The sequence below is a fragment of the Vidua chalybeata genome, chromosome 1 (assembly GCF_026979565.1).
Source record: "Vidua chalybeata isolate OUT-0048 chromosome 1, bVidCha1 merged haplotype, whole genome shotgun sequence".
NCBI lineage: Eukaryota > Metazoa > Chordata > Aves > Passeriformes > Viduidae > Vidua > Vidua chalybeata.
The window spans coordinates 79,368,599-79,394,896 of record NC_071530.1 but is presented as its reverse complement, the minus strand read 5'-3'; the positions used below and the strand labels follow the sequence as shown (position 1 = coordinate 79,394,896).

Here is a 26,298-nt window from a genome sequence, read left to right as displayed (position 1 = left end):
TGTAAATATAGTCCTCTTTAAAGGGCTCAAAAACCTAATCTTTTATTTCTTTCTTGACAGCTAATTATAGACAAAAGTTTAAGTACTATTGGTCTGGTTTGCTCTCTTGAAAGAATTCTCAAGTCTGCCTCTCATGCTTTCACAAAAAAATTAATGCAAGATATATCTTGGAGTGAATTTGAAATCTGATACTTCTTTAAAACAGCATCCCTTCCCTGCCACCATCCCTTCCCTGCCCCCCTGCCCTTGCCTCCCTGCCCTACTTTTGAATAACCTTAATTTAAACCTCCGACAAACACATGATCTACTTGTTTTTGTATAGGGATTACTAACTAACAGTCAAACACTGGAGATAAAGATCTGTCAGCATTTTCATTGTAAATCCCATTTTTCAGCAATCACCAGTTCAGTAATCAAAAAGCAAAGAGAACCAAACCATATATGGGACTCCACAATGATTCGCCAAAAAAATAGAAGTGGTGTTCTCTTCATTTAGATGCTTTCTGGAATTTGGAAGAATTCTTTGTGCTTTCAGAACTTGATGCCCTTGTGATGGGAAAGATACCATACCAGTTTGCAAGAGTGGTAGAGTCTCAAATCCTTTCAGAGTTAAGGGCTTACCTGATCCCTAAACTGATTTCTCCAGTTCTTGTAGAGATAGCTCAGGTGAAGTGAAAGCTTATCTAAACTGTAGGAATTAAGATCAAATTGAACTTTGTCATACTGTAGAGAGTATGCCTCTAGAGAGCAGCCAGTAAGGTATGAAAAAACAACATTTTGTTCTTATGGCAGGGGGATTGGAACTACATGATCTTTAAGGTCTCTTCCAATCCAAACCATTCTGTGATTTGGGGAGGGGCAGCTTTTTGTTTATCATTCATTCCAGCATTATGTAATAAACCCCCTAAAAAAAGGCAGAGAAGTATTAAATGTTGTTGGTAATATCAGTGGTAGCCATGCTGTGCCTGTCCATATCAGTCTTCACTTGCAAAGATTGACATTAGAATGACAACATGTGTCATAGAGGTGAAATGTTGCTTTTTTGACAGAAGTCCAACAGTTGCTCAATTAGCAACTTCTTTTAAAAGTACAGGCCCATCTCATCAGGCTTCTGCACTAGTATGTGACTAAGAAAATGGCATCCTGGCATTCACATTCGGTGTTGAATTTTGAAGGCTTTCTACTCATTTCAAGTTTTGCACCAAGAAGGAAAAGCATTTGAAGTGGAAGCAGGGGAATCAACATTGTTTCATCACAGCTTTGATGCACTTAAATAATTGGTGAAATCATAATACAGACAGTGCCTTTTCTGATTCAGTGTAAGGTTATGTGTATGAAACATAAATATCTACTCTCCACCAAGATAAATCTTTTCCTGTTCTTGCTAGTGTGGATAGATAATGCTTATAATTTCAGTTTATCCTTTCAAGGGAAGAGTGAGCACCCACCAGCAATCTACTACTTTTTCTCTTGGAGCATTAAATTTTTGCCTAGCGTTCTGTGTATTTACTGAAGATACAGAGAAGCTACACATTTAGTAATAAGGTGGTTCTAAGCAAGCTGTGTAAAACTCTTTGAACATCTGCTATTGGCTTTTTCAGAAACGAGAAGTTTCTAAGCTCCTATCCCTCTGCCTGCTGCCGTAGGAAGCCTGTATTGAGAGCTGCAGAACAGTTGTCAGTTAGATTTTCACTGTTATGCAGCAGTTGGAGACGACTCTTGCTTTTTCCGGGAGCCAGACATTCCTCACGACCACTGAATTATGCTTAAAAGGGCAGCAGGTAAAGAATAGATATGTGGGTAAAGCATAGATAATTACAAAAATTAGCATTTTTCATGGTAGTGAGCAAATAAAGCGTCAGGATGTGGAAGGGAAACAAGCTTAGTTTGCAGTCCTTCGTTCTTGTTTTTTTTCTACTTATACATACATAAATTGGTTTAACTGAAACATCTCACTGTTCCTTCTCTGCTGTAGGTTTTATTTCTAGGAGCACAGACCACACTTTGTGAGGCTGGAATACATGTCAGCAAAAGAGCAAAGTGATAGTTAAATCTTACGTGCTTGGAAAGTTTAGTCTACACACTTTGCGGTCTTACGTACATTTTTACAAGTTGGAACAGGTATATTTCTGAGTATATCTGTTCCATGTGGCACCAAAAAAGTGATTTTTTTTTTTCTTTTTCATTAGCTGAGGAGTATACTATCAAAACTGTGAACACAATTAGTTAGAACCTTTCAATAGTGGACTGCTGTAGTCCTGCAGTAGTGGACTTCCCTGAAGTGTTTGGATTCATACATCATTTTTAATTCTCTAAGCAGTGCTTCATAGTCTGTGTGAATTGTTTCAGAATTATGAACTATTTAGTATTGTAGAGGTATCAGATGATTGCCACAAGTGACAAAGAGTAAAATTCACTTGTGGCCAAACTGCGTGTGTGAAATACTGATTACAGATGGTTTCTGTTGGCAAAAATATATTGTCTTTTCTCTTACTTTTCTTCACTAATGCTTTATTTAGGCTCTGGAATGGATTCATGACAATGGAGAGTTTTATTTATCCACACATACTTCCACTGGTTCCAGTATCCAGCACACTCAAGAGCTGTTAAAAGAACATGAAGAGTTTCAGATCACAGCAAAGGTAAAATAATTTTTTTTTTAAATTATCACAAAATGCTTAGAGTTAGAAGGAACCCTTGGAGATCAGTTAGTCCAATTGCCTTGCCATGGCAGGGTGCCCAAGAGCAGGTTACACAGGAATGTGTTCAGGTGGGTTTTGAATGTCTTCATAGAGGGAGACTCCATGACATCCCTGGGCAGCCTGTTCAGTGCCCTGACACTCTCAGTGCAAAGAAGTTCTTCCTCATGTTGAGGTGAAACTTCTTGTGCCATGATTCATGGCCATTAGTCTTTGTTCTGTCACTAGGCTTTGTTGAAGAGTCTGGCACCATCCTCCTGAAAGTGAGATATTTTATATTTTGGTGAGATCCCCTCTCACTCTTCTCCAGACTAAACTGGCCCAGCTCCCTCAGTCTCTCCTTGTTAGAGGGGTGCTCCAGACCCCAAACAATCTTTGTGTTGCTCTGCTGGACCCTCTCCATTAGCTCCTTGTCTTTCCTGCACTGTGGAAACCAGAAGTGAACACAATACTCCAGATGTGGCCTCATTAGGGTCAAGTTGAGTGTCAGGATCACCTCCTTCAGCCTGTGGCCACACTTCTCCTGATGCATCCCAGGATACCGTTGGCCCTCCTGGCCACGAGGGCACTGCAGGCTCATGCTCATCCACCAAGGCTCCCAGCTCCTTCTCCACAGAGCTGTTACCTAGTAGATCAGCCAACAACCTGTGCTGGTACTGGGGTTATTTCCCCCAGGTTGCAGGACCCTGCCTTAGCCCTTGTTGAACTTCATTAGATTCCTCTGCCCAACTCCCCAACCTGTCAAGGTCCCACTGAGGCAGCACAGCTGGTCCCCCCAGTTTCATATCATCAACAAACTTGCTGAGGGTGCATTCTGTTCCTTCTCCAGGTTGTCGATAAACAAGTTGAGTACAAGTTGATTTATGTAAGATTTGAAACAAAATAAAACAACTGAATTCCCCTTGCCCATCAAAAAATCCCCCAAGGATGTGTCCATCAAGATCTGTTTACTTGCAGTGGCTTTCTGTCTGTATTTCTGCTGAGAATAGAATAAACCAGAAGATAACGAGCAAATATTCATTGTTACTGGAGCTCCATGAGCCCTATGTGCTGTTGATTTCTCATTACAAATCATAGTGAGGTAGCTTAAAAATATTTTCAATATCTACAAACATTTCAGGGCCTTTGATTTCCACTTTCATATCTTCATGATTGTGGATTACTGAATGATCATTTAGGATATACAATACAACAAGCTATATTATTATTCTGATTATTAATTAGAAGATATTAGAAAAATTAAAGCTTTATTTGTTAGGTAACTCATTTTATTAAAGTATTCTGTGCTTCTGCTGTAAAATTCTTTGAGTCAGGCAGCAGAATGTTATTCTGTATCTCTGGAGGCCTTTACAGCAATGCAGATGTCACTCCTGAGGCTTTCCAGTTTTCACATGTGAAAGACAGACAACCATTGCATGACTGAACTACCTGAGTTTCTAGCCTTGTCTGTCCCTGTTTTGTTTTGCCACCTGTTCAAACTGTCACCCATTTCTCCCTCTGGCTCTCCAACCTTCACACTGAGCCCAGGAAAGTAAGCAAGTGTTCATTTGTCTGAAGGATCGCCTCAGAAGAGACTAGGGAGATGGAGATGGTTAAGGGACACGTGGGAAAGGAGAAAAGAAAATCCAGAAAGAGCAGAGATCACTTTTGATGTTCAAACCTGGATTTTCTTCTGTTTGATCTTTGCTTCAGATTTCCTGGATCCCTTCCAGTATGCAGAGCACCACTACTCTTCCTTATTTCCTCTGTCAGCCTGCAGATCCTTTTGAAAGGATGTTGTTTGTGTCACTCCCTTGGCATTTTGCTACCTGTTGGGAGGATATGTTAGCCTTTGCTAATTCCATACTGAGAAGAAATGCTTGGATGAGGGACCATTAGGGAACAAAAAGACTTAAGAGAGGACAAACTTGATTTTTTCAATAATGTAAGAGTCAAGTTTTTCTTGACTATTTTGCTTAACTTCCTTCTAGCAAGGGCCCTGACAGTACAATTCACTCATGACAGAGAGAGAGAGGTGGATGTATAAACTCATCCATTGTGGATGATTTATGATTTACATGAAAGAAAGTACATAATCTTAGGCAACTTGTCATTTGGGAAGAGCACTTACAGATTTGGGGGTAACTACCTGTTTCTCTTAGTTTCTCTCAAACAACTCTGTGACAACAAAGCATCATACAGAAAAGATTTAAAGAACTTAGTCTTAAACCATTAAAGAGTGAAGCATAAAACAAGACTTACTTCCATCTCAGCATTTCTGTGGTGTCTAAAGGAGGTAGCTTCTTGAGACTGTGGGCCAGGTCTAATACCAGTGCTTCAGTGGTAATGAACAAAGTACCCTCTTTGGCATCAAAATGCCTTTATAATGATGCAAGAGTACCCATGCTGAAAGGCTTGCCTAGCAGAATTTAATCTCTGGGTTAGATATGAAGCACATTTTTCAAAGAAAAATAAACAATCTGCTTCTAGTCATGTAATAATAAAGCCCAAGGAAACCTACATTAATCTTGTGCTATTTTTAATAAGGAAAAGGTATCTTTTTAAAGGAGTTCTGGGAAGAGAGAGAAGGAAGGTAGCTTCGTCAATTCCCTCTCTAATTGCACTTAGTAGCAGTTAAGCAAAATGACCCCCTGCATGACAGGTAGAGCTTGTAACTGTTCGATATTTTCCTGTTTTTATAGCAAACCAAAGAGAGGGTGAAGTTGTTGATACAGCTGGCTGATGGCTTTTGTGAAAAAGGGCATGCTCATGCAACAGAGATTAAAAAATGTGTCACAGCAGTGGATAAGAGGTACAGAGACTTTTCCCTGCGCATGGAGAAATACAGGACCTCTTTAGAGAAAGCTCTGGGTATTTCCTCAGATTCCAATAAATCGGTAAGAGAAATTTGAGTGTGATGACAGACAAACAAGCTTTACTTGCATTTGATGTAGCTACCTTTTTCTCCTGTCTCCTTCCTTAATCAATTCTTCCTTTCTTTAATAAAGAGCAAAAGCTTGCAGCTGGATATAATCCCAGCCAGTGTCCCTGGGTCAGAGGTGAAACTGCGCGATGCTGCTCACGAGCTTAACGAAGAAAAACGAAAGTCTGCCCGCAGGAAAGAGTAATACATTTATTTATTTTTAATCAATGATAATGCATAAATCAATCCTGATAATGAAACAACTGTCATGGCTTGTCTGGCAGCTTAGAAATCACATAAATGGTAAAAAGAGAGTGATAGTACTCAGTATCTCTTATTGCCATTTATTTACACACTTGTTCTTGCAGATAATTCTAGCATGACAGAATCTTAAACTTTCAAAACGGTTAGACTTCTTTTAACATGTTTTTTTCCTTTTTAGAAATAATGTGAAATAATGTATAAGGGGAGGAAGCAAGACAAAAGTTAAATGACTGTAGCAGTGAAAAGTGTTAGAGAAAAAATACCATCTCCTTCCCTTTCTTTTTGTCCTGGTTAGTAATGGAGGGATGTTACCTCGTAGGTTTCCTTCCTCTGTTGTCTCTCTTCACATTTCACTTCTCAGATTTTCTTGCTGCAGTGGAAAAGCAAAAGTTGATGAGGAGAACGATGTATTCTGGTTATTATGCATTCACAGTGATCTAACAGACTGAGATTTGATTATTCTTTCTGTTGTCACCTAAGGTTCATTATGGCTGAGCTAATTCAGACAGAAAAGGCTTACGTAAGAGACCTCCGGGAATGCATGGATGTGAGTTTTCTTTTTTTCACTAATCTTTGAAGGCAGGATTCAATCCATTGCTTTCTGGTTTTAACAGCTGAGCATGATTGGTTTGGAATCATAAGATCAACTTAAGTAATCTTACTGCTGTTATGAAGAAACTTAGAATTACATCTGATAACAGTCCATTTCAGAATTCACCCTATATATTTTGCTTTTGTTGGTACTGAGTTTTTAGTAATCGTTCCTTTCCCAATTCATAATCATGTGTGGGGTTTTTGTTTTAGAGAGAGGAGGGAAAAAGGAGGGGTTTACTTTATTTGCTTTGCTAGCAATAGGGGAGAGCTTGTGCTAATTCTCTTATTATCTGTATCACATGTTCTGCTACTAGCTGACTTTTTGAATAGAAATTCAGTGAGATTCCATGGAAAAGTGCCCAGTAATTGTTATGCTGAAGCAACTAATGTTCAGTGGTAGCTGTTGCACAAAGCATGAACTTCTAGACTGCAGACATGACCTTGATAAGGAATATCCTGAAGCATTGGAGGTTGTCAAGAATACTATGCATTTTAAATTATGAAGTCTCAGGGACTATGTTAAATTGTCAGTTTTAGAACTTGTATTTCACTGTCAAAATCACAAGGTATATTTGACACAATAGGCACTGTCACAATTGGAGATGATGCTGCTGTGTGATCTTTGCCTAGCTTCTCTACAGGAATGCATACTTACAGATACCTGGCTGCATCTGTTGGGAAGTTATCATCACTTTTCACATATCTTTTTTTTTTTCTGGGCAGACATATCTATGGGAAATGACAAGTGGAGTCGAGGAGATCCCACCTGGTATTGTAAACAAAGAACACATTATCTTTGGAAACATGCAGGAAATTTATGAGTTCCACAATAAGTGAGTTACTTATCTTCCATTTCCATACTACTGCTAAATCCAAATGATGACCTGAGGGATTTCCTAGTGAAAATACTGTGTATTTTAATAATAAATGCTTTCCCATTAAAAAAAAAAAAAAAAAAAAGAAAAAGAAATATTTTCCTCTTGCATTGCTAAATTATTTCAGCTGTTGCTTTTTTGCAGAGAGGTAGGTACACCATTAGAAATTATGTTTTTCAGTCTTGGGCATCTTTTGGCATATAAGAGATTTTTTGGATACACCAAAATTTTGTTGTAGGTTTATTAGTTGTTCTAAAGAGATGAAAACCATTGAACTCAATAAAATACAAACATAGCACAAACATTAGGGCTCTGTTGTTGTTTCAGAACCCTCGTTCCTGATATCCAAGTGCAACTGTTAGTGGGATAGAGTAGGGCTCCCAGCTCTTCTTAGCTCTTCTTAACTTCTGTCAAGATGCTCCAGCATCATTACATTTACTGGAGTACAGAGCATAAAAGAGACTCCATTTCTTCTGAATGGAGTAGTTCCTACGGGGATCTGTGTACAGAAGTCTTGCTCTGAATCATCCTTCTTTATTTCCTTGTTGTGTACACATTTGTATTGAGTTATGATTCTTTGAAGTAATAAAATATACCTAGTGTATTCCAGACCCTGATTTTATGGCTCTTTGTATGCTTTTTGTTAAGTTGAGAACCTGAGTATCCAAAAAGCAAGGTTTGGGTTTTTTTAAAAATTGAGATGAAGGCTTTTCTTGAAACTGAAAACAGTAGGAAACCTTCCTGATAGAGAACAACAGCAATTACTAAATTTTTGTGTATTCTTTTGTTTTAACTGCATGTCCACTGGTTCAATTTTGATCTTCTCATCAGAATTTTTATTGAATTATATTTTATATTAGTACTTTTATTACACATTTTTATCTCTTTGTTATCTTTATTTCCTTAGCTCATACATTTGATATTACAGAAAGTTTTCTAATGGCCTTTGTCCACAGACGATAGATCCAAACAAGTTGCTGTAATGAATGTGTTTCGTATGCCTTGTACTATTTGTTTCTTTTCTACCCACAGTATATTTCTCAAGGAGTTGGAAAAATATGAACAGTTACCAGAAGATGTTGGACATTGCTTCGTTACTTGGGTAATGAAGTCAGACTTAAGTTTAGAAGTAGAAAGGGGAATAGGAAGGGAAATTCTTGCTCTCAGGTCCCTTTTTGATTTATAAAAATACCTCGTGCTGCAAATTTAAGTAAAACGTGTGTATCGTTAAATGAGAAAACAATAATTAGGGCACTCCTGGTAGATGCCAGTCCTTAGCTGCTCTTGAAGTGTATGCAAGTTGCCTAAACCTGTGTGCAGATTTGGTTTGTCTTAGCTTTGAAAAACCTATTTTTATATACATGAAAACAACAGTTTTCAGTCTTATTTGCCTGATGTACATTTTTACACTGCCAGTTTGAGTGGAAATATAAATCTGTACAGCTCAGATTCTTGATAGGGAAGATAAGCTCTTTGATAATGGCATAAAAACTTTGAGACAGGAATGATGCTCTCTGATAACCTTGCAAATTTGCATTTTGTTCTGCAGGCAGACAAATTCCAGATGTACGTTACCTACTGTAAAAATAAGCCAGATTCCACTCAGCTGATATTAGAACACGCAGGAGCATACTTTGATGTGAGTACATCGTATCCATCTTAAAAGCACACCTTGGCTGTTTGACTCATATATGTGGTTCTGCTGAGTGCCTAATTTGTTAAGAAAATGCAAGTTTCCTGTTAATAATGCTGCAATTTATTAAGCTGTCAGCTCAAGAAAATCAATCCTGTATCTCACATGGTTACTTCCATTGCTCAGTTGGTGATACAAGGCTGTCAAATCAGATGTGAAAAGTCGCTGTCAAATATCCGAGCGGTTCAGAACTGGAAGCAGGTTCTGGCAGCAACAACCGAGACATGAATCTTCAGCTCACACAAGCACATCCTGCAAATCTTAACATTTTGATGTGCTTAGTTTGCATTGTGTGTAATAGAGATAGAAATGTTGGTTGAATTTTTGGAGCACTTTTAAACTGTAATTGCATGTAGTGGTAATTCAGTTCACTGCTGTTATTCAGAAGAGCTGAACCTCCTTATTCAGTCCCATGGTTCCATGGTCTACATATGTAACATTCCACATAAAAAAAAGCAACAAAAATATAGATGTGTTAGAAGTTTTAAGGAGGAATTTTTCCCTGGTGAATGAGTTTTGGTTGGACAAGTATTAATAGATTATTCAATTAGAGTGCTCCCTTTTTCCATTTTTTTCCTCCAGCTGAGCCACTAGCTGTGTAATGACACCACAATTTTTTTTAGAATTGTTTGTACAAGTAGAGGGAAGTAGAGGAAATCCCTGAAGCTCATGAGGTTAATCTCAAAAGTCTAATCACTGAGGAAATGAGGTTTCTAAACATTGTAAGGCAAAGCCTTTCTGTGAAGCCTCTGTTAAGTTTTCAGTGTTTGAAGAAGAACAGGTGAGTTACAGGAAATCAGGTAGATATAACTGAAAAAAATTCCAAGAAAAATTTAGTAAATACCATTTAAAAAAATAACACAGGGCTCTGGTAAAACTATTAGAAATAAATTCTTGTCACCATCTCTTTTGATCCATCTGTTTTACCACTATATCCAGAGCTCTCCATCCCCTAATCCACCTAAAGTATGTTAGAAGTGTGAAGACTTAATTCTGTGTACAGAGAACTTGAGTGCTTCCACTGATGCCACCACTGGTCCATGTGAAAATATGTGTAATAAAAAATGTGTGTAAAAATGTGAAAAAATGTGTGTATCCTATTTTTGTAATTTCTAATACTGTAACCATGGTTTGATGGCACATAGCTGTGGGGCATAACTTGCTGTTTGAAATTGCTTGGTTAAAATAGATACGATGCTATGATAAATGGCAGACCCTATCAGTGGAGCTCAGCCCCAGTCAGTGCCTGAAATCTGTAATCATCCCATTTAGCTATCAGATAATTCCATTTTCCACCTTTAGCTTCATGGAGGTAATACTTTTTTTTCTATTTGTAAGTGGCTGTTTTCTTTTCAAGAGCTTGGTAACAGAAACTGTTACTCCGTGCTCCCTCTGGTGGGGGATGAGACCGTCTGTGGCTGTTGGCACTGAAATAGCAGGGGATGCTGAGAAATCTACACCTCAGCCTTCCCGGTACTCTTGCCTCTTCCCAGGAACCCTGGAATGTGAGGGTTTTTCCTCTCTTGCAAGTAGCAAAAGAAGTACAGATCTTAATGGTTTTTAAAAGAGGTGTTGCCACACATTCTGTGTCCCTCATTGCTGCTCTTTGTATTTAGGTTTGTTGAAATGTTTCACAGGTACTCTCAGAGGTAATCATCTCCTGTTTGTACCAAGTGAGATGCACAGCATAATGATTCATTGTGCTTGGAATGTCTGGTTATCCTGGGTTTTTCTGGGTTTTTTTTTCTGCTAAAATAGGATTTGTAGTTAATGTATATTATTTCATATCCCTCAAAACAGTTTATATCTGAGTGTTGGTGCTCACAGTCCTCAAATTTTTGCTTTTTCCACGTAGGAGATACAGCAACGACATGGACTGGCCAACTCTATCTCCTCTTACCTTATCAAACCTGTCCAAAGGATAACGAAATACCAGCTTCTTTTAAAGGTCAGTATTAATTCAGGGTTCTTCGTCTGATTCTGCTGGTCAAAAGAAGGCAAAGCTCTTGCTGAAATCAGGAGGGTTGTTCTACTCTGCTCTCCAAGACTCCAGCATCCTGCGCAGCCACAAATACTGCTGCAAAATTTCAACTGAAAAAATAAAAGAAGGCATAAACAAGCAACTTTTTGTCCAGATTTCTGTAAACCAAAAAAAAAAGATACCAGTCTACTGATGTTTACTTATAAAACATAATTTGCATTTCCAGGGTAAAAAAGTAATTCATTACTATATGGCTATAAAGCCATTTTTGTAATGGTTTGTACATCAAATTTTGGCAAGCTATTAGCTATACTGATGGTATTAAATACTGTAAAATAGATAATAGCATATTTACTTATATATAAAACTGTAATACAAAATATCTAAGACATTTAAATATCTGTGTGTATCAGTAAATATTTATACATAGTGACTGTACCTATAGAGCTGTTGCACAAAGAGTTTTTATTTTTAATGTTGCCTGGGAATGTCAAGTAAATAGTAGCTGCTAAATAAGCACAACTTTTGGAACCCTGTAGTTAGAACTTTCATTTGGTGGACAGATGTCTCCTCAAGTGAGTAGCAGTGTTCTTGGACTCTGCTGGGTCGCTGTTAGGTGGCAATGCTTGTTTTGTTGTAGCAGCCTACAAAAGCACTGTAACTGACCTGTGTCTGCCCTTTTTGCTTGAGAACAGCCATGTGTGATTGCTTTTGAAATTTCTGAAGAACATTAGAGGCTCTTTCAGGTCACGTTGGGTGGAAGCAAATCTGTAATTTTTGACTGAAGTTTAGTGTCTGTTTTCCACTTGCACGGAGTTGCAACTTGGTCAAGTTGTAATTTCCAGAAATTTTATATTTCTTGTTTTCTTTTTTTGAAGTTATAATGCTTCAGAAATGAATTCCAACAATTACTATTTTTAGTATTAATATGCTTTAGCCTGCTACTTTATGGAAGTGGTGGGATAGATTGGTTTCACCAGTGTTTACAGAGCCAGATGTCTTTGCTGCGTAGTAAAATGGATTTGTGTGGTGGTTGCTAGGTTTCTGGGTTGTCTTTTTTTTTTTTTTTTTTTTTTTTTTTCTGTAATAGGAGAGAGATGTACAGTATGGTAGGATTAAGAGCCTGAAACTTGAATGATAGGTGAAACATTTTACAGTTCTGGAAGATTCACTTGTTTTTCCAAATGGTATTGAAGCTGCTCCTCTTCTGTGCCTCTGAGAGATACTTAGTTACTGTCACTGTTCTGTGGAGTTGTCATGCAAAATTTAGGTGAGATCATGTAGTGTTTTGCTGTGATAGTGGTATTGGCAGTTGAATAAAAATATTGTAATGATCATTACATGGCTTTCCCTTTAAAAAGAGGAAAAGGAATTTAACCTGAGGGAATTAATTAAATGGGCTTTTTGAATAACAGCAGAAACATAATATGCCCTTTTGGTTATGTAACCTACATTTTATCTTGATACTGTTCAAATGCTTGAAAGCTGTCAGGAAATCAGAATATCAGCTTAGGCACTGTTACATTAAATCTGTGGGATGTTGAATGGGCAGAGAACTGTATGACCTAAATTGTGCTACAACACTTCAGTATGTTAAATTCTCTAACTTCTGTCCATTAGTTAATGCTAGTTTGGACTGGAAAATTTTAACTGTAGGTTGCTTTCAATTGTGTGAACTGTTGCCTTCTGATGAGAAGGCGGGCGATCTGGTTTCAAGACACAGCACGGCAACCCGGCCTCGCCCGGGTCACTCGGGCCACTGACATGCACAGACACCAATGTGGTGGATGGTCAAATGGCGTTTATTATCTCATCTCGTGAGGTTAAATAGTCAAGGGGGTCTTACTACGTCAAAGGGGGACGGTGGGTCTGGCTAGGGTTAGTAAGGAGTGGAAAACTACTGGAGTTAGGAGGGGCTGCATGCTTCAGGGGTGATTGATCATCTATAGCAGGATGAAGGGGGAAGGGTCTTGCTTTCCGTCACATCCCGAGATTTTCCGTTCGCCTGTCCCTATCTACCACAGTGAACACAGAATAGTTCATTCATGGAATACTTAGAATAAAACAATGCAAATTCTCTTTATCAGCAGTTGTACAGGGTAGGTGTTTGGTGCAGTGGAGCAATGACAGACATGGGAGTTGGGAAGGGTCCTTTTGTGCTGCCCTGTTTTCCCCCATCTTCATGACTTGGCAGCTGCATTGTTCTGGGCCTTGCTGTAGCACAGCATCTGATAACTGTGTCTTTAACATAACTTTAATCTTTAACATAACTTTTAAGGATTTCTTATTAAGCAGATAAACTTGTTTAAATTAGAAGTAGTTAACTGATAGCTTGGGCTGCTTCTTGAAGAACTGATCATGATAGAAACAAAGTACATGGTTATGTCATTGGCAGAGTAAGAAGTTCAAAAAGATTTTATGTGTCAAAAATGAGTTTTGGTTTGTTATAACTACTTTTTGGTTGTCTGTCATATTAGTGTAAAAACAAATTCTAGAGAGTCATTTTGTCTGCTTGTCTTTTGCAGGAGCTGCTCACATGCTGTGAAGAAGGTAAAGGTGAGATTAAGGATGGCCTGGAGGTGATGCTTAGTGTGCCAAAGCGAGCCAACGATGCCATGCACCTCAGCATGCTGGAAGGTAGGATTCAAGCTGCCTTTCCAATTCATTGTGTGCTGCAGATTAACTTTGTTTTGTGAACATATTCTTTTCTCTGGGTTTGTATTTTTCATACCATTTTGGCAGGGCTATATGAGATGAAAATTTATTTAGGAAAATAAATTGTTACAGTCAGCTGGTAGAGTTTTAGTAATTTTTGAAGTGTTCTTTCACCTTGATCTATAGTTGTGCCACTGCAGATGTGAAAAATGTGTAGGCTAATAAAGTAGTCCACTACTCACCCAAAATGCAATAGGTGACTGGTCAGATATGCTGGCTTTGGCTGCATTCTCCAACCTTGGCTTCTCTGTATGAGGCTGATAAGTGTATTATTGGTGATTTTGCTGATTTATGTATCATATAATTGTCTCCAAGAAGTTTGTCTTTTTCACATCTGTTTGCTGCCTGTTCCACAACAGACTTTTGGTTGAAATCTATCTTCTGGCAGTAAAATGTCAGCATAAGCCAATTTAGCCCAAGCCTAAGCCAGCATAATCATGTTCATGGCAGACAGTGGAGGTTGGATGTAATGCATCTATGTGCTTAGAACAACTTCATGCCAAAATCTGTTTTGCAATTGGCATGTAATCATTTATAATGGTGCAATCATACATTTAGTAATAAAAATGTTTTTCTTGGGTGTTTAAATTTTTTGACAATAAAAGCAGGGCCCTCTTACCCTACAGTTGCTGAATAAATACTTTTAAGTGCTTCTAGTCAATATGCCTTTTCTTCCCCTCTGCCTTCTGGTAGTAGCATGCAACTTGTTGTGGAATTTCCAGTATTGTACTAGATACTGTAAAATTTGCCTTGTTTTGGCATGTGATCCTTGATGCTCCAAATGCTCAAAATCACCTCTGTTCCTTGATTTTAAACAGTAAGGATGTTGGTAAGTTTACTGGATCACTTCCAAATGCTTGTTCAGGAGGTGGTCTTAGTATAAAGGGTGACTAGCTTTGGCAATAATCTTTTAACACTGGGAATGTGACTCTGGAGAATATCCTAATCTTTTACATAAGTTTTACAACAAATCATATGTGCATTGTTGAGTCATCCCATGTTGGACAAATATAGTGAGTGAGCACATTTCCTCTTTATATCTCCGGAGGATTTAGAATTAACATCCTGGTGGAACTTGCCTCTGATCCTCTCCATACTGTTGCCCTGATCAGAACATGAGAACTGGCAAGCAGTATCTATTTGAAATACATTTTGATACCACTCAGAAGAGTATGGTAGACAATTTTTGTTATCCTCCAGCTCTAAAGCTGTGCATTAAACTGGATGAACATGGTACCATTAAAATGGAAGTAAAATTGTTGGTATTCTCAATCTTCATCTTTTTTTCATTATGTCTCAATACAAGTGATCCAGCTGGTAATTACTTTACTGTGGATCAATTCTGGCATGACCAAGGCAGGCTGATTGTCCGCCAACAGCTCCAAGCTGCCATGTTTCTCCATCCCCAGTTGGAACACATTTCTGTGCTCATTGCCCACATGGTGTACCTCCAGAAAAGGTGGCATTTGGGAGCTTGCCTCTCTCAGGAGAACCTGATGTGCTCTGCATCTTTGCAAGTTGCTTACTTTCTACAGTGGCAGAAAGCCCATAAGAGAAATCATTTTCATCACAGAAGAGGTTACCAGAAGCTGACAAAGACAGAATTGTCATTTGTTGGTAAAATACTGCCAAAAGAGTTGATTAAGTTCTTAATCTTAACATCTTAGTTGGATGTCTGAATTTAGAAGTACATTTGAGTTGCAGTTACATTTTGTATATTGCAGTGTTAAAAGTCTTGGTTTTAGTATTGTTTTCTTGGAATCTCATCTTTTGGAAGTTGTGTAAGAGAGAAGAAATCATATCATTTAATGAACAGAAGCTGTGCTTTTTATGTTACTTGTATTACCAACTTTTCACAGTGAATCTTTCCTTTCACTCTGTTTTTAGGCTTTGATGAAAATATAGAATCTCAGGGAGAGCTCATTCTTCAAGAATCCTTCCAAGTGTGGGACCCAAAAACCCTGATTCGAAAGGGAAGAGAGAGGCACCTTTTCCTTTTTGAGATGTCCTTAGTTTTCAGTAAAGAAGTGAAGGACTCGAGCGGAAGGAGCAAGTACATTTATAAGAGCAAACTGTTTGTAAGTATGGGAGAACAACTGATCATATTTCAAACAACAAATATTTCTAGACAACAAAACTGTCTAGATTAGGCTTCAACTAAGCTCAGCTGATTTAAGTGTGCCTGAAAAACTGGAAATACTATTACAGAGCACTGAAAAGAACAGCCTTGGAATGTATAGACTGAATCTTACTTTGGTGCTTTCTCTTGCTTTTGAGGAGAACCTATCCTTATAGGTTCAAAGCAACTACTGAAGGATACATGTCAGTCTTGGTATGTCAGGTCAAATGAAAATCAGTATTGGGCTAGACTGGTTTTGTCCTAATTGCGTGTTGATTGCAGATTCTTTAACACTTATTTGTATAAAGCAGAAGGATGAAAGGAGTTGATGAGCTGCCTTCAACTTTCTTGTTTGCTATTGCTGTTAAGGATTCATTTTAGTGGATATTCTATACCTACTGATTGGAAAAGGCAAGAACTTTGTTTTGGAAAAGTTCATTCCAGAATGTTTGCTGAGACCAGTAGTCTTACAATAAAGTTCTGCATATAGAATAATAGGACTTATGGTCTACTGAAAGGATGTAAAGATGGAAATGTTTTTCTTCTCCTCTAAAAAAAAAAAAAAAAAAAAAAGAAAAAGCCAAAAACCTCCACTCTTGCTTTCCTTATCTCTAGAATGCATGCTTTAAAAAATATGACTCTGGAATTCACATCATTACCTTCCTATCTTCTTGGATGACTTGAGTGAGAGCAGTATTCACACTCCATAAATTTAGGTAGCCAAGTGGCAAGACAGTCTCCCATGGCTTGCTCTGCATCTATTGAAAGCAAGATTAGCTTTTATACCGAATAGTTCAGAGCAAGTACTTGAAATTACTTTCCTTCTCAGAACTACACTCTAGAAAACATTATTCTTGTATTGATCCTATTGGAGTATATAACTAAGTCTAGATGGTATAAATACTGAGTCTTTTCTCTGTGCTTCTTTTCCTTCATTCATTCCCACTTCTGTGTCTAAACTGGTATAACAGGTTGGTGAAAAAAAAACTTCTTTTTTTCCATATCTTTCTTTGTATATTCTGTCACTTCATTTCCAGCACTTACTTTCCTTCCTGATACTAGATAGCTAGCAGGTAAGACAGCTGCAGCTGTTTGATCACACCTTTATTTGGTGCACTTAAGAACCCCCAAAAAAAAAGCTGGTATATTGGAGAATATTAATAGCTGCCAAGGGATTATGTGGGACATTGTATATATATGTGTGTGTATGTGTGTATGTATGTATATGGGCAGAATGTGTTAATGAACTCATTTGGCAAGAGATTAAGTGTCCAAGAGCAAATGCCTAAGGAGGGCTGTGGAAAAAAAGGCAGGCAGAGTGTTTGACAGAACACTCTCTCAGTCACCAGTAACTGGATGTTTGGGAGCTTCCTCACCTCAGTGTGGTTTCCATGCATCTAGTAACCCACAATGATCTCTGTTCTGTGAGCCTGTCCTGGAGAGCCACATGCAGACTTAATGTCCTTTGCAGAGAGCTGTGTTGCTCTACTGCCTATTGGGCAAAAACAGTTCTGTGTGGAAGGGTAGATGTTGGGATGGGATTATTTAGAAGAAAAAAAAAGTAACTTTTAAAAAGCTTTCACCCAGCCATACAAAAAAAAAAAAAAGCCAAGTTGACATCCAAGTGAAACAAGAAGAAAGTACCTTTACTCAGGTATTGGGTATCCAGCATCTCATGTGTTGAAGTGTGTTCGTGCATTCCCCTCATAATGTGTATGAGGGGAAAAATACAGCTTCTAATCATGTGAGAATACTTAGCAGCTGTTGGGGAGTGAGGGTTCTTTTAGTTTGAGCTCTATTTCTTAGTTTGTAAATTTTTTTGGAACAGAGCCTGCATGAATTGTTTAAAGTGGAAGCCAATTCACATGAGTGAAATATTCCAGTCAGAAAGTGAAAACATTTTGGATGATAATTAGTTATTAAGGTCTGACATAAGAACATTCCCAAAGACTGATTGTTCATGTAGTTGTCTCACAAAATTCTCTAGGGAAACTACATTTCTGAATTATTTCATCTGTTTCAGAGGGAAGGAAGCACACTAGGAAAGGCTCATTTGACAGAAAAGAAACCAGAGTTTTAGAAGATATCAAGAGAATTCTTAAGCATATCTTATCTGAGAGAGAGCATAAAAATCAAATAGTGAGTGTTCTCCAATGGAAAAGAATAGGGAGAGAAGCCAGAACTTGCTTTTTGCCAAGCATCTTCTTTAGAGTTATAAGGCTTTTACTGTCAAGTCCAAGAACTAAAATAAGCAATTTGCTATTGACATTGTAAGTGTTATTGTTTATTGTCACTTTATAGAAAAGACTGTTAAGCTTGCAGTTCTTCCTTTTTTGAAGAGACCTCACACTGCTGCCAGAATAAAAGATTCTCTCTAGCATATGAGTTATCCTTAAGCTTCTGAAAACCTCTTCAAATAGCAGTGCTCGTTTTTGTAGATTATTAGCATGCCTTTGCTGGCTTCCGAGAAAAAATGCTGTGTGGTCCTAACAATTTTTTTCTTAATTCTAGACTTCTGAACTGGGTGTCACAGAACATGTAGAAGGAGACCCCTGCAAGTTTGCTCTGTGGGTTGGAAGGACACCAACTTCAGACAACAAAATTGTTCTCAAGGTAATTTTTAGCAGATGTGCTTCTAGTCTATAGCAAGTCTTGTAGATGATGTTGTTATCTCCTTGTTGGGAAAGCAAGGAGTGATTTCCTGCTTTGAGAGGGACAGCTGCTGACAAATAATTTTCTTTGTATTTGCAGACGTGGTGGTGTGTATATATATGTAACTCATGTGGTCTGAGAGCAGAAGGGAATCTTTGTAGCCTACTGAAGAATTAAACAAACCTGCTTTCACAAATGATAGTAGGGAGAGGTTTGATCCCATGGACTTCCATAAGCTTGAAGACTTCAGCAATTAGCTGACAGGGAGCTGGTGTCACAAAGAAATGAATGGCATCAGTGTTACCTTTCACACTCAAGTCATTGCTGCTTGTTGGCCATGCTGCTTTTCATGACCCATATTTTTCTGCAGAAAACAAACACTGCAAAAGATTTTTATGTCTTTCTGTGGGCTACAAGTTTTTCTGAAGCTACTTGCCTTTGGATGAAGGTGCATGTAATGCCTATAAATTTTGTGTCTGGGCAAGTTACAGGTGTCAGTAGTGCTCTTTGCCTAGCTAGAAGAATGGCTAAATCAGGGTTTTCTGTGATTATGGTATGTAACCTGGGAGTCTACAACTGAAGCACCTGTTTTGTAATATCATAAGCAGCTAATGGGTAATCTGGCATATTTTGAGGAGCTCTGTTGAGCTGGAACAAAGTTCATATTCCCATTTACAGGTTAATACACCTGTTATTAAACGTGTTTGTGATTTCACATATATTCATGGTGAATACTAATAATGCCACTTAAAAATGTCCTCTCCAATTCACATGTCAATACTCAAATTTGAATCTTTTCCTTGTGAATTACAGGCTAAAAAAAGTTTGCAGTTTACATTAGCTTTCTGGCAGCAGTCAAGGAATGCAAGGAAATTAAATGTAACTTTAGTGCATACTATATTTTCTTTCAGTTTTAATGTTCCCATAATTTCACAGACAATGCTTTGCAGCCTGAAATGATCCTCCCAGGGCAGAGCAAAATAAAAGGTTTTAATTAAGTGTTCTCTACATAAGATCACTTTTAAGGTGTTTCTGTTCTGTGCTTTACTTAGTGCAGAGGATATTTAGAAAATTTCTATGCTACATCAAGCTCTTCCACGATTTTATAGACTTTGTTTGTTCAGTTTTGAAGGCTGGAAACAAGCACTTCCTTATCTCATTAATACTAGAAGTAAATTCCATGAAAAACTAAGATTTTTTTAAAGGTCATGTTTAGCTTAGTTTCCTAAATTCTTTTTCCTACCTGTCCATCTGTTCCTACAAGTTTCTTCATCCCTTTAGAATTCCTGGTTATTATATATTTATAATATATTAAATATTTATAATGTATTTGAAGCCAATTATTTCAGGAGACAGCAATTAAGAGAAGTAGTATATAATTAAGGAAACTATATATAATAATTTCTTTAGATCTGCAATAATATTTATATTTAGCAGCATTTCAGGTGCAGGGTTAAATTGGGCTAAGCAATCAGATTACAAGTCAGGCAGGTGGATATCAAGTAATTTCTGGAGTATTTAAAAAAATAGATATGTTGCAGGCAGTAATTAGAATACAATCCCTAAATTAGCTTTCTGCCTCAAGATAGATATCAAAAAGTGGGAAGAGTAATACATGAAATGTGTTGCAGTAAAAGTTAACTTCTTTTGCCAGTAATAGTAGATTATTATTCTTTCAAATTAGAATTGACCTAAAATATAGGGTGAGTTTAAAACACCAGTATTCAAGGTGTTATTATTGGAATTCTCAAAGTTATTACTGGAATTCATCTCATTCTCATGAGATGCATACCGGGTTTTAGTCATCAAGTTAAAAATGTAAACTCTGAATTAAGGTTAAAATATTTTTTTTAATTACCAATATTAATAGTGTTGAGAGGTGTAAAGTAGTGTTGGCGATTCAAAATCAAGACAGCCAGCTAGAATTTCCTTTTCTCTGTTCAGGTTTTCAGAAATTTTTCACAAAGTCATTCTTTATGTGTTCCTCTTTGTGTTTATTAGCTGACTGTATGTGTGGATCTACTCAGCCATAATGGTCCTTTGTGGGGGTTTTGTTTCTTTTGCATATCAAAGGCATCCAGTATAGAGAATAAACAGGACTGGATCAAACACATCCGGGAAGTGATACAAGAAAGGACTATTCATCTGAAAGGAGCATTGAAAGAGCCCATCCACATTCCCAAAACTGCACCAACAACAAAACAGAAAGGAAGACGGTAAGTAGTATTTCAAATAATCAGAGATCTCTAAGTATACAACAGTGCTTTTTCCTCTGTAGTGTTGAATTTTTAATACCTTTATGCGAATTGGACAAAAGCAAGAGTCATTTTGTCCACCTTTATCTTATCATTAATTTACAGTTTCCTGCAGTGCTGAATTTGTTGAGATTTCTGCTCTGAACAGTCCCTGGCTTGTGTAAATGAGCCATTACAGAAGGGATTTGGAACTGCAGTACAGGATAGCTGTACGTTTTAGATTTTTGCAATTCTGCGTGTGTTACTCAGGTCCTTCGTTTTCCTTTTATGAAGCTTGAAATGTGTCACCAAGTGTCCTCCTTGCTATCTTTGGCTAAGTGACTGTGCAAGTTTGTTGCCATATTTCTGGCTCACTGGTTGTTGCCTTAATTCTCAATGATGTATACCTTGCAAATGAATCTCTTACAGCAGAGAACAGAATATTAAGTACTCAGTATTTGATTCTTGCATCAGTAAATTTGGTGTCTGTTGCCACACTGGAAGAGTCTCATTAAACTAGCATGTTTTAAACACAGTACCACTCTTGTAATGAAAACTGAATTCTTTGCAGAGATGGTGAGGACCTGGACAGCCAGGGAGATGGCAGCAGCCAGCCTGATACTATTTCAATTGCCTCACGAACCTCCCAGAACACACTAGACAGTGATAAGGTAAGTTTCCTGGGCACTGCTCTGTGCTGAGAGCAGATGATTCATCCCTTAGTGTGAATTACCACCCAAGGTTAGTCCTTAGTACCTTCAGAGAAGAGGCATGGAAATACTTGGTCTCTTAAAAATAGCTGTCTGCAATAGAGAAAATACCTTGATATCATGGGGGAGTAGGAGTGATTGTTTAAATCTAATAGGTCATGAAGAGATTATATTTATGCCAATTTGAAACCATTTTGGTCCCCTCTGTTCTGCAGTTTGCTCAAAGATTTGACCCAGTTTAAAATGACAGGTTTTTTTCCTCACAAAATTTGATAGTGATGCACAGAATTCTTCTTGATGTTAATCTCAGCCTTCCTGAAATCATACTATCTGCTTTTCATGTTGGCATGAGGCTGGTGATTGCCACAGAGTTACTGTTGTAAAGAAAAATACTCTCCAGTGTTTATGGGTCAAGGGAGTAGGGGTTCACTTTCTGCATGAAAGCTGATGGAATTGTCCAGAAGTAACCCACCCAACTGTCATTTTGTACTAGTGCTGGTGTTTCCTTTCCTCCATCTCTGCCTATAGATTCTGGCTGGGTTAGGATAAGGATACACAGCCAGAATTTCCTGTGGGTGGAAGAAAGATAAGTGTCAAAAGAATAAAATTTTTTCCAAAACTTGTGTGTTACTTGGAATTGAAACAAGATTTTTGGCAAGTGAGAAGTGCTAGGACCCTGGAGGGAGGTAGAGATGGATAATAAAAGTTTATCAAACAGAAGAATGAATTAAAACACTGAAGATGCCTAGCAAATTAATTTAAAGTTTGGTTAGGGATTTCTGGTCTGTTACCTCCTTACACAAAATTGTTTTGATGAGCCATTCAAATGATGCAGATAAATAACCAGTATTCTTCAGGGTAGCTAAATGAATAGGTTCTCAGAATAGTATTTTGACCATTCCCATCATCACCTAAGCTCTGTGAGTTTTCTCTATTTTCCCATGTTGCTCAAACTCTGTGGTTGATTTTTCCATATAGAGAAGCAGATAGGAGGAGGGAAATATTAAATGCTTAGGTTGCTCTTGTATTTGTCAAGAACAGCCTATGCTTTGACTTTGTGCATTTGTACTGAGGTTGTTCTGTAGTTTTGGTAGTGGCTTCTTCTAAAGACACCTGTGAGAAGAACAGTTGGTTAGAGGAAGAACTCTTTTGATGACTTTTGTTTTGCTGTCTTATTCTTAGCATTCTAACTTAACTATTTAGGGATTTAAAAACATTGAGTTTTGTATGCTAACAAACAGTTCTTAAGAGAAGAGTTTAGGTAACCTGTGACACCGAGAAGCAAGACATGCTCTCTGTAATTTCCCTGGCTGGGCCACCAGGCTGTGTGCATGCAGGCTGGAGATGATGCAGTCCATCCCTGCCGTGCAGAGCCATCACCCTTCTGCACTTGTTTGTGATGCACTGTTCGCTAGGGTGGATAGCATGGTTGTCTCCTGATGCCCCTTACAGTAATATTTCATGCATGATGTGAGAATTGCTGAGAAAGGTGGCCAAGCAGAATGGCCTCAGGATTCTTTTCCGGTCTGACGTGAGGAGGAGTCTTACCAGCAACCTGTTCAACAGGAGTTAAAAATTAAAAGGAGAAGGAATAGAAGGAAGGAGAAATGGAGAACACTTTTCAGTATTTTCCTGACAGGTTTTAGGTGTGATTAGTGACTGTAGTGCTGTATTTAAAGTATTTTTGAGATCTTGAATTCGTGCATAAAATTTTTGTTAGACTTTTCTTCACCAAGAAAAACAAGCTGATAACTCCTTGGAAGTTACTTGTGCTCTGTGTTGTATGTCCAAGGAAGTAATTTACTATTGTGCACTTCTAAAAAAGGTATGAATTAGCAGTGTAGCTTTGTTTAATGTTTCTATTGTATGCTTTGGTTTGCTAAATTGAGAAATTATTTAATCTGTTTAAAAATACAAAATAAAAATTATTAAGGCACAGTAACAGGAAAGTGGCCAGTGAAATCTACAGGGTGTCTTAACACCATTGCCGTGTCTGAGGTAATCTCTCACTTTGGATGTTGAAAATTCATTAGCTACAGTCGACTTGAGGTTTAAAATCAACTCTGCTTTCTTAGCCTAGAAGCTTTAAGTGTATGAGAATGTCTTACAGAAATGGAGTAAAAGAGTTGTACAGATTTAAAGTTCTGTTGATGTGGTTAGCCAGAGGAAGCAGTGGAACTCCTTGGTCAAATTTGGAGCATGGAACTAACTGAGATGGGATTCCAAATCAAGAAACATTAAAATTATTAAACATTGATATTAAAAATATCAATGATTCTTGGACCACTCATTTGATATTACGTGATATTAAATATCAAAGAAAATACTTGGTATTAAAAATATCAAGTAATTAAAACCAGCAATAATTAAGTAGTAGAACTGTTTAGTGGTATATTACTTAATAAGCTCTTGCCGAACATTTTTCTGTTGACATGTATCCATTATTGAGGTTGAGAAAAGACAAAAAATATCAAACACATTATATTAATCAACAGCCAAGTAATACCATTCTTTTACTTCCTCCAATTATGTGTTCAGACAGTTCATTCTTTTAAAATAAAAGTTTTGGTTAGAAGTGCTAAACTGTTATACAGGGAGTATATCAAGAATGAAGTCCTTTATCCAAATGTTAATATTCTTTCTTACTTCCTCAGAGATATACTTTGAAAGAGCTGAAATCCTTAACCTTGATAGTAAGTGGTTGAATATTGTCCAGACGAACTCCTTTCCTTGCATCCTGTTTTCTGACATAATTGTAATTGCCATAACAACAGAGAATAACTTCATGATAAGCATTTTTCTTCTCCACCCTTGCTTTTTAGGCTAGAATTTTAACCTTTGATTGTTGGCTCCACTGTTGCAATGCTGCTTTTCAGTAATGACTGGGATGATGCAATAGACCATATGTTTATAAAGCTGACATTGACATCCTTCCCAGCTTCATGTCATCTGAAAATAGTGTTGGAAGGCAGAAATAGAATTCAGAATAATCTTGGCAATGGGAAAAATTAACTGGCAAAATACTGTGCAATTTAATAGGAACATGTTTGAGTTTATATGAATAGGTAGAAATAGTTAGCTAATGAAAACAGTGAGAATCTGAAACAGTTTTTGAGAGGATGATTGAGAAGTTACAGAGGCTCACATGATTATTATTTAGTTGTGTGATGCATTTGGGAGGGCAAGAAAAGCAGCAATATATTGGCTTGTACAAATGAGATGTTGAGGACACTAAGTCCTCATTCTTTACTTAGAACTCATAAGGCTTACATTAGATATTGCATTCAGTTTTGAGTACAGAATTTTGGAAAATCAGTGCTCCATTGGAAGAATTCTGAGGGAAAGAAGAAAAAGATTAATTAGAAGTCTACTAAACCTAACTTACAGGGCAAGGTAAAGAATTGGGGCTAACAAGTCTAAAGGGAAAAGAAAAGGCAGGAGGAAAAACTTTAGGTCTTCAAGTGGGGAAAAAGGCTACCACACAGAGTTACTAAACAGTCTTTTACCTATATTTTAAGTGGATGGAATGAAATCAAAGGACTTACTTTTAAAAAAGATTGCAATAATACTTTTTATGGGTATGAACATGTGAGACCCTAGAGCAGAGTAATTGTGCAGGCTGGGGGATCTCCATAACTGGAGATTTGTGAGAACAGTTTGGATAAATGTTAAGGATTCACACAGATGTGGTTGATCATGCTCTAGAGGAAGGGAATGAAGTGGACTAGGTTATTTAAGAGCCCTTTCTTTTTTTATTATCATGGGGTATATCTTCATATTGCAAGACATGCTAAATATTAGCATCAATAGCATTGACCCATCCTGAAGCATTGGAAGGTATAATGGAATCTGGCATGAAATTCAGGATTTTTGAGAGAGAGATTTCTAGTCCATCAAAGCATCTCAGTTTTCTGCATGAGTGCTCTTATTGTACCCTTCTCAGTAAATATTTTGCCCTTCACCTTTCACAGCATTCCTTCCATTCACATTCTGTAGATGTGTAGCCAGTATTTTAGGTGGCTAACAGATAAAAGAGATTCTTGGACCACTCATTTGACCTTTCACCAGCCTCTTCTCATTTTTAACACTGTCTTTTGAACTTGATCCAGTGCATAGGAAATTAAATAGGGAGGCTGAAGGAAACAATGTAGGTCTGATAGGTTTTTTTCATGCTTCTATTCAGTGATCTGGTAGAAACGTGATATAATCCAACCTAGTATTTTGGTATCTGAGAACATGAGAGGTTTTCAGAAGAAGAGCTGTCATAGATTGCTATCCTAAATAGTAGGAATCATGGTAGCTGCTGTGGGTGGTCAGTAGAGCAATATTTTATTTTTTAGAAATTGTCTTTTGTGCCCAGCTGGTAACACTTTGTATTACTATCTGTGTGAAGTTGTATTTCATTTTCATGCTTCTTTAAGCTTGTATGTAGTTATTTGAAAGACAGAAAAAGGACTGAAGCAGCAGGAGACAACCAAGTATTTTGTTCTGCCAGCTGAGTCTCCGGAAGAGAAAAGGCTCCAATCAGTAGAAAAAAAATGTTAATAAAAAAACCAAATGTGGCTCTGAGTACACACCTCTTTTCAGAGTTGGAAACCAAGTCTGGACAGCTTACCTGGTCAAAGCAAAATGCTTTTTATTTGAGGCAGAACTTTTGTGCTGTCCCATTTATTTTCTGCCAAAGTGCATTTTAAATGGGGATTAAAGATTTTTATGCTTGAAATAATTGAGAAATCTTGTTAGCTTCTCTTAGCTTTCCTTTCTTCTTAATGTAAAATTACCATGGAAAATTAAATTAAAGTCCTGAGAGGATGTTATATGGCCCAATATAATGGCTCTTGAATATCTGGTCAGTCATGG

At 37.6% G+C, this 26,298-nt stretch overlaps 1 protein-coding gene across 1 annotated transcript in view; it reads left to right on the top strand.

Annotated features, from left to right (window-relative positions):
* TRIO (trio Rho guanine nucleotide exchange factor) overlaps window positions 1-26,298 on the top strand; it is a 244,332-nt gene that overhangs the window by 146,582 nt on the left and 71,452 nt on the right. Inside the window, exons 21-33 of the mRNA XM_053931605.1 lie at window positions 2,520-2,642; window positions 5,381-5,575; window positions 5,687-5,802; window positions 6,346-6,412; window positions 7,183-7,292; window positions 8,367-8,436; window positions 8,884-8,973; window positions 10,883-10,975; window positions 13,534-13,645; window positions 15,611-15,801; window positions 18,354-18,455; window positions 20,568-20,710; window positions 21,300-21,399. Coding sequence (XP_053787580.1) covers window positions 2,520-2,642; window positions 5,381-5,575; window positions 5,687-5,802; window positions 6,346-6,412; window positions 7,183-7,292; window positions 8,367-8,436; window positions 8,884-8,973; window positions 10,883-10,975; window positions 13,534-13,645; window positions 15,611-15,801; window positions 18,354-18,455; window positions 20,568-20,710; window positions 21,300-21,399 — 1,512 coding nt within the window. The remainder of the gene's footprint in view (window positions 1-2,519; window positions 2,643-5,380; window positions 5,576-5,686; window positions 5,803-6,345; window positions 6,413-7,182; window positions 7,293-8,366; window positions 8,437-8,883; window positions 8,974-10,882; window positions 10,976-13,533; window positions 13,646-15,610; window positions 15,802-18,353; window positions 18,456-20,567; window positions 20,711-21,299; window positions 21,400-26,298) is intronic.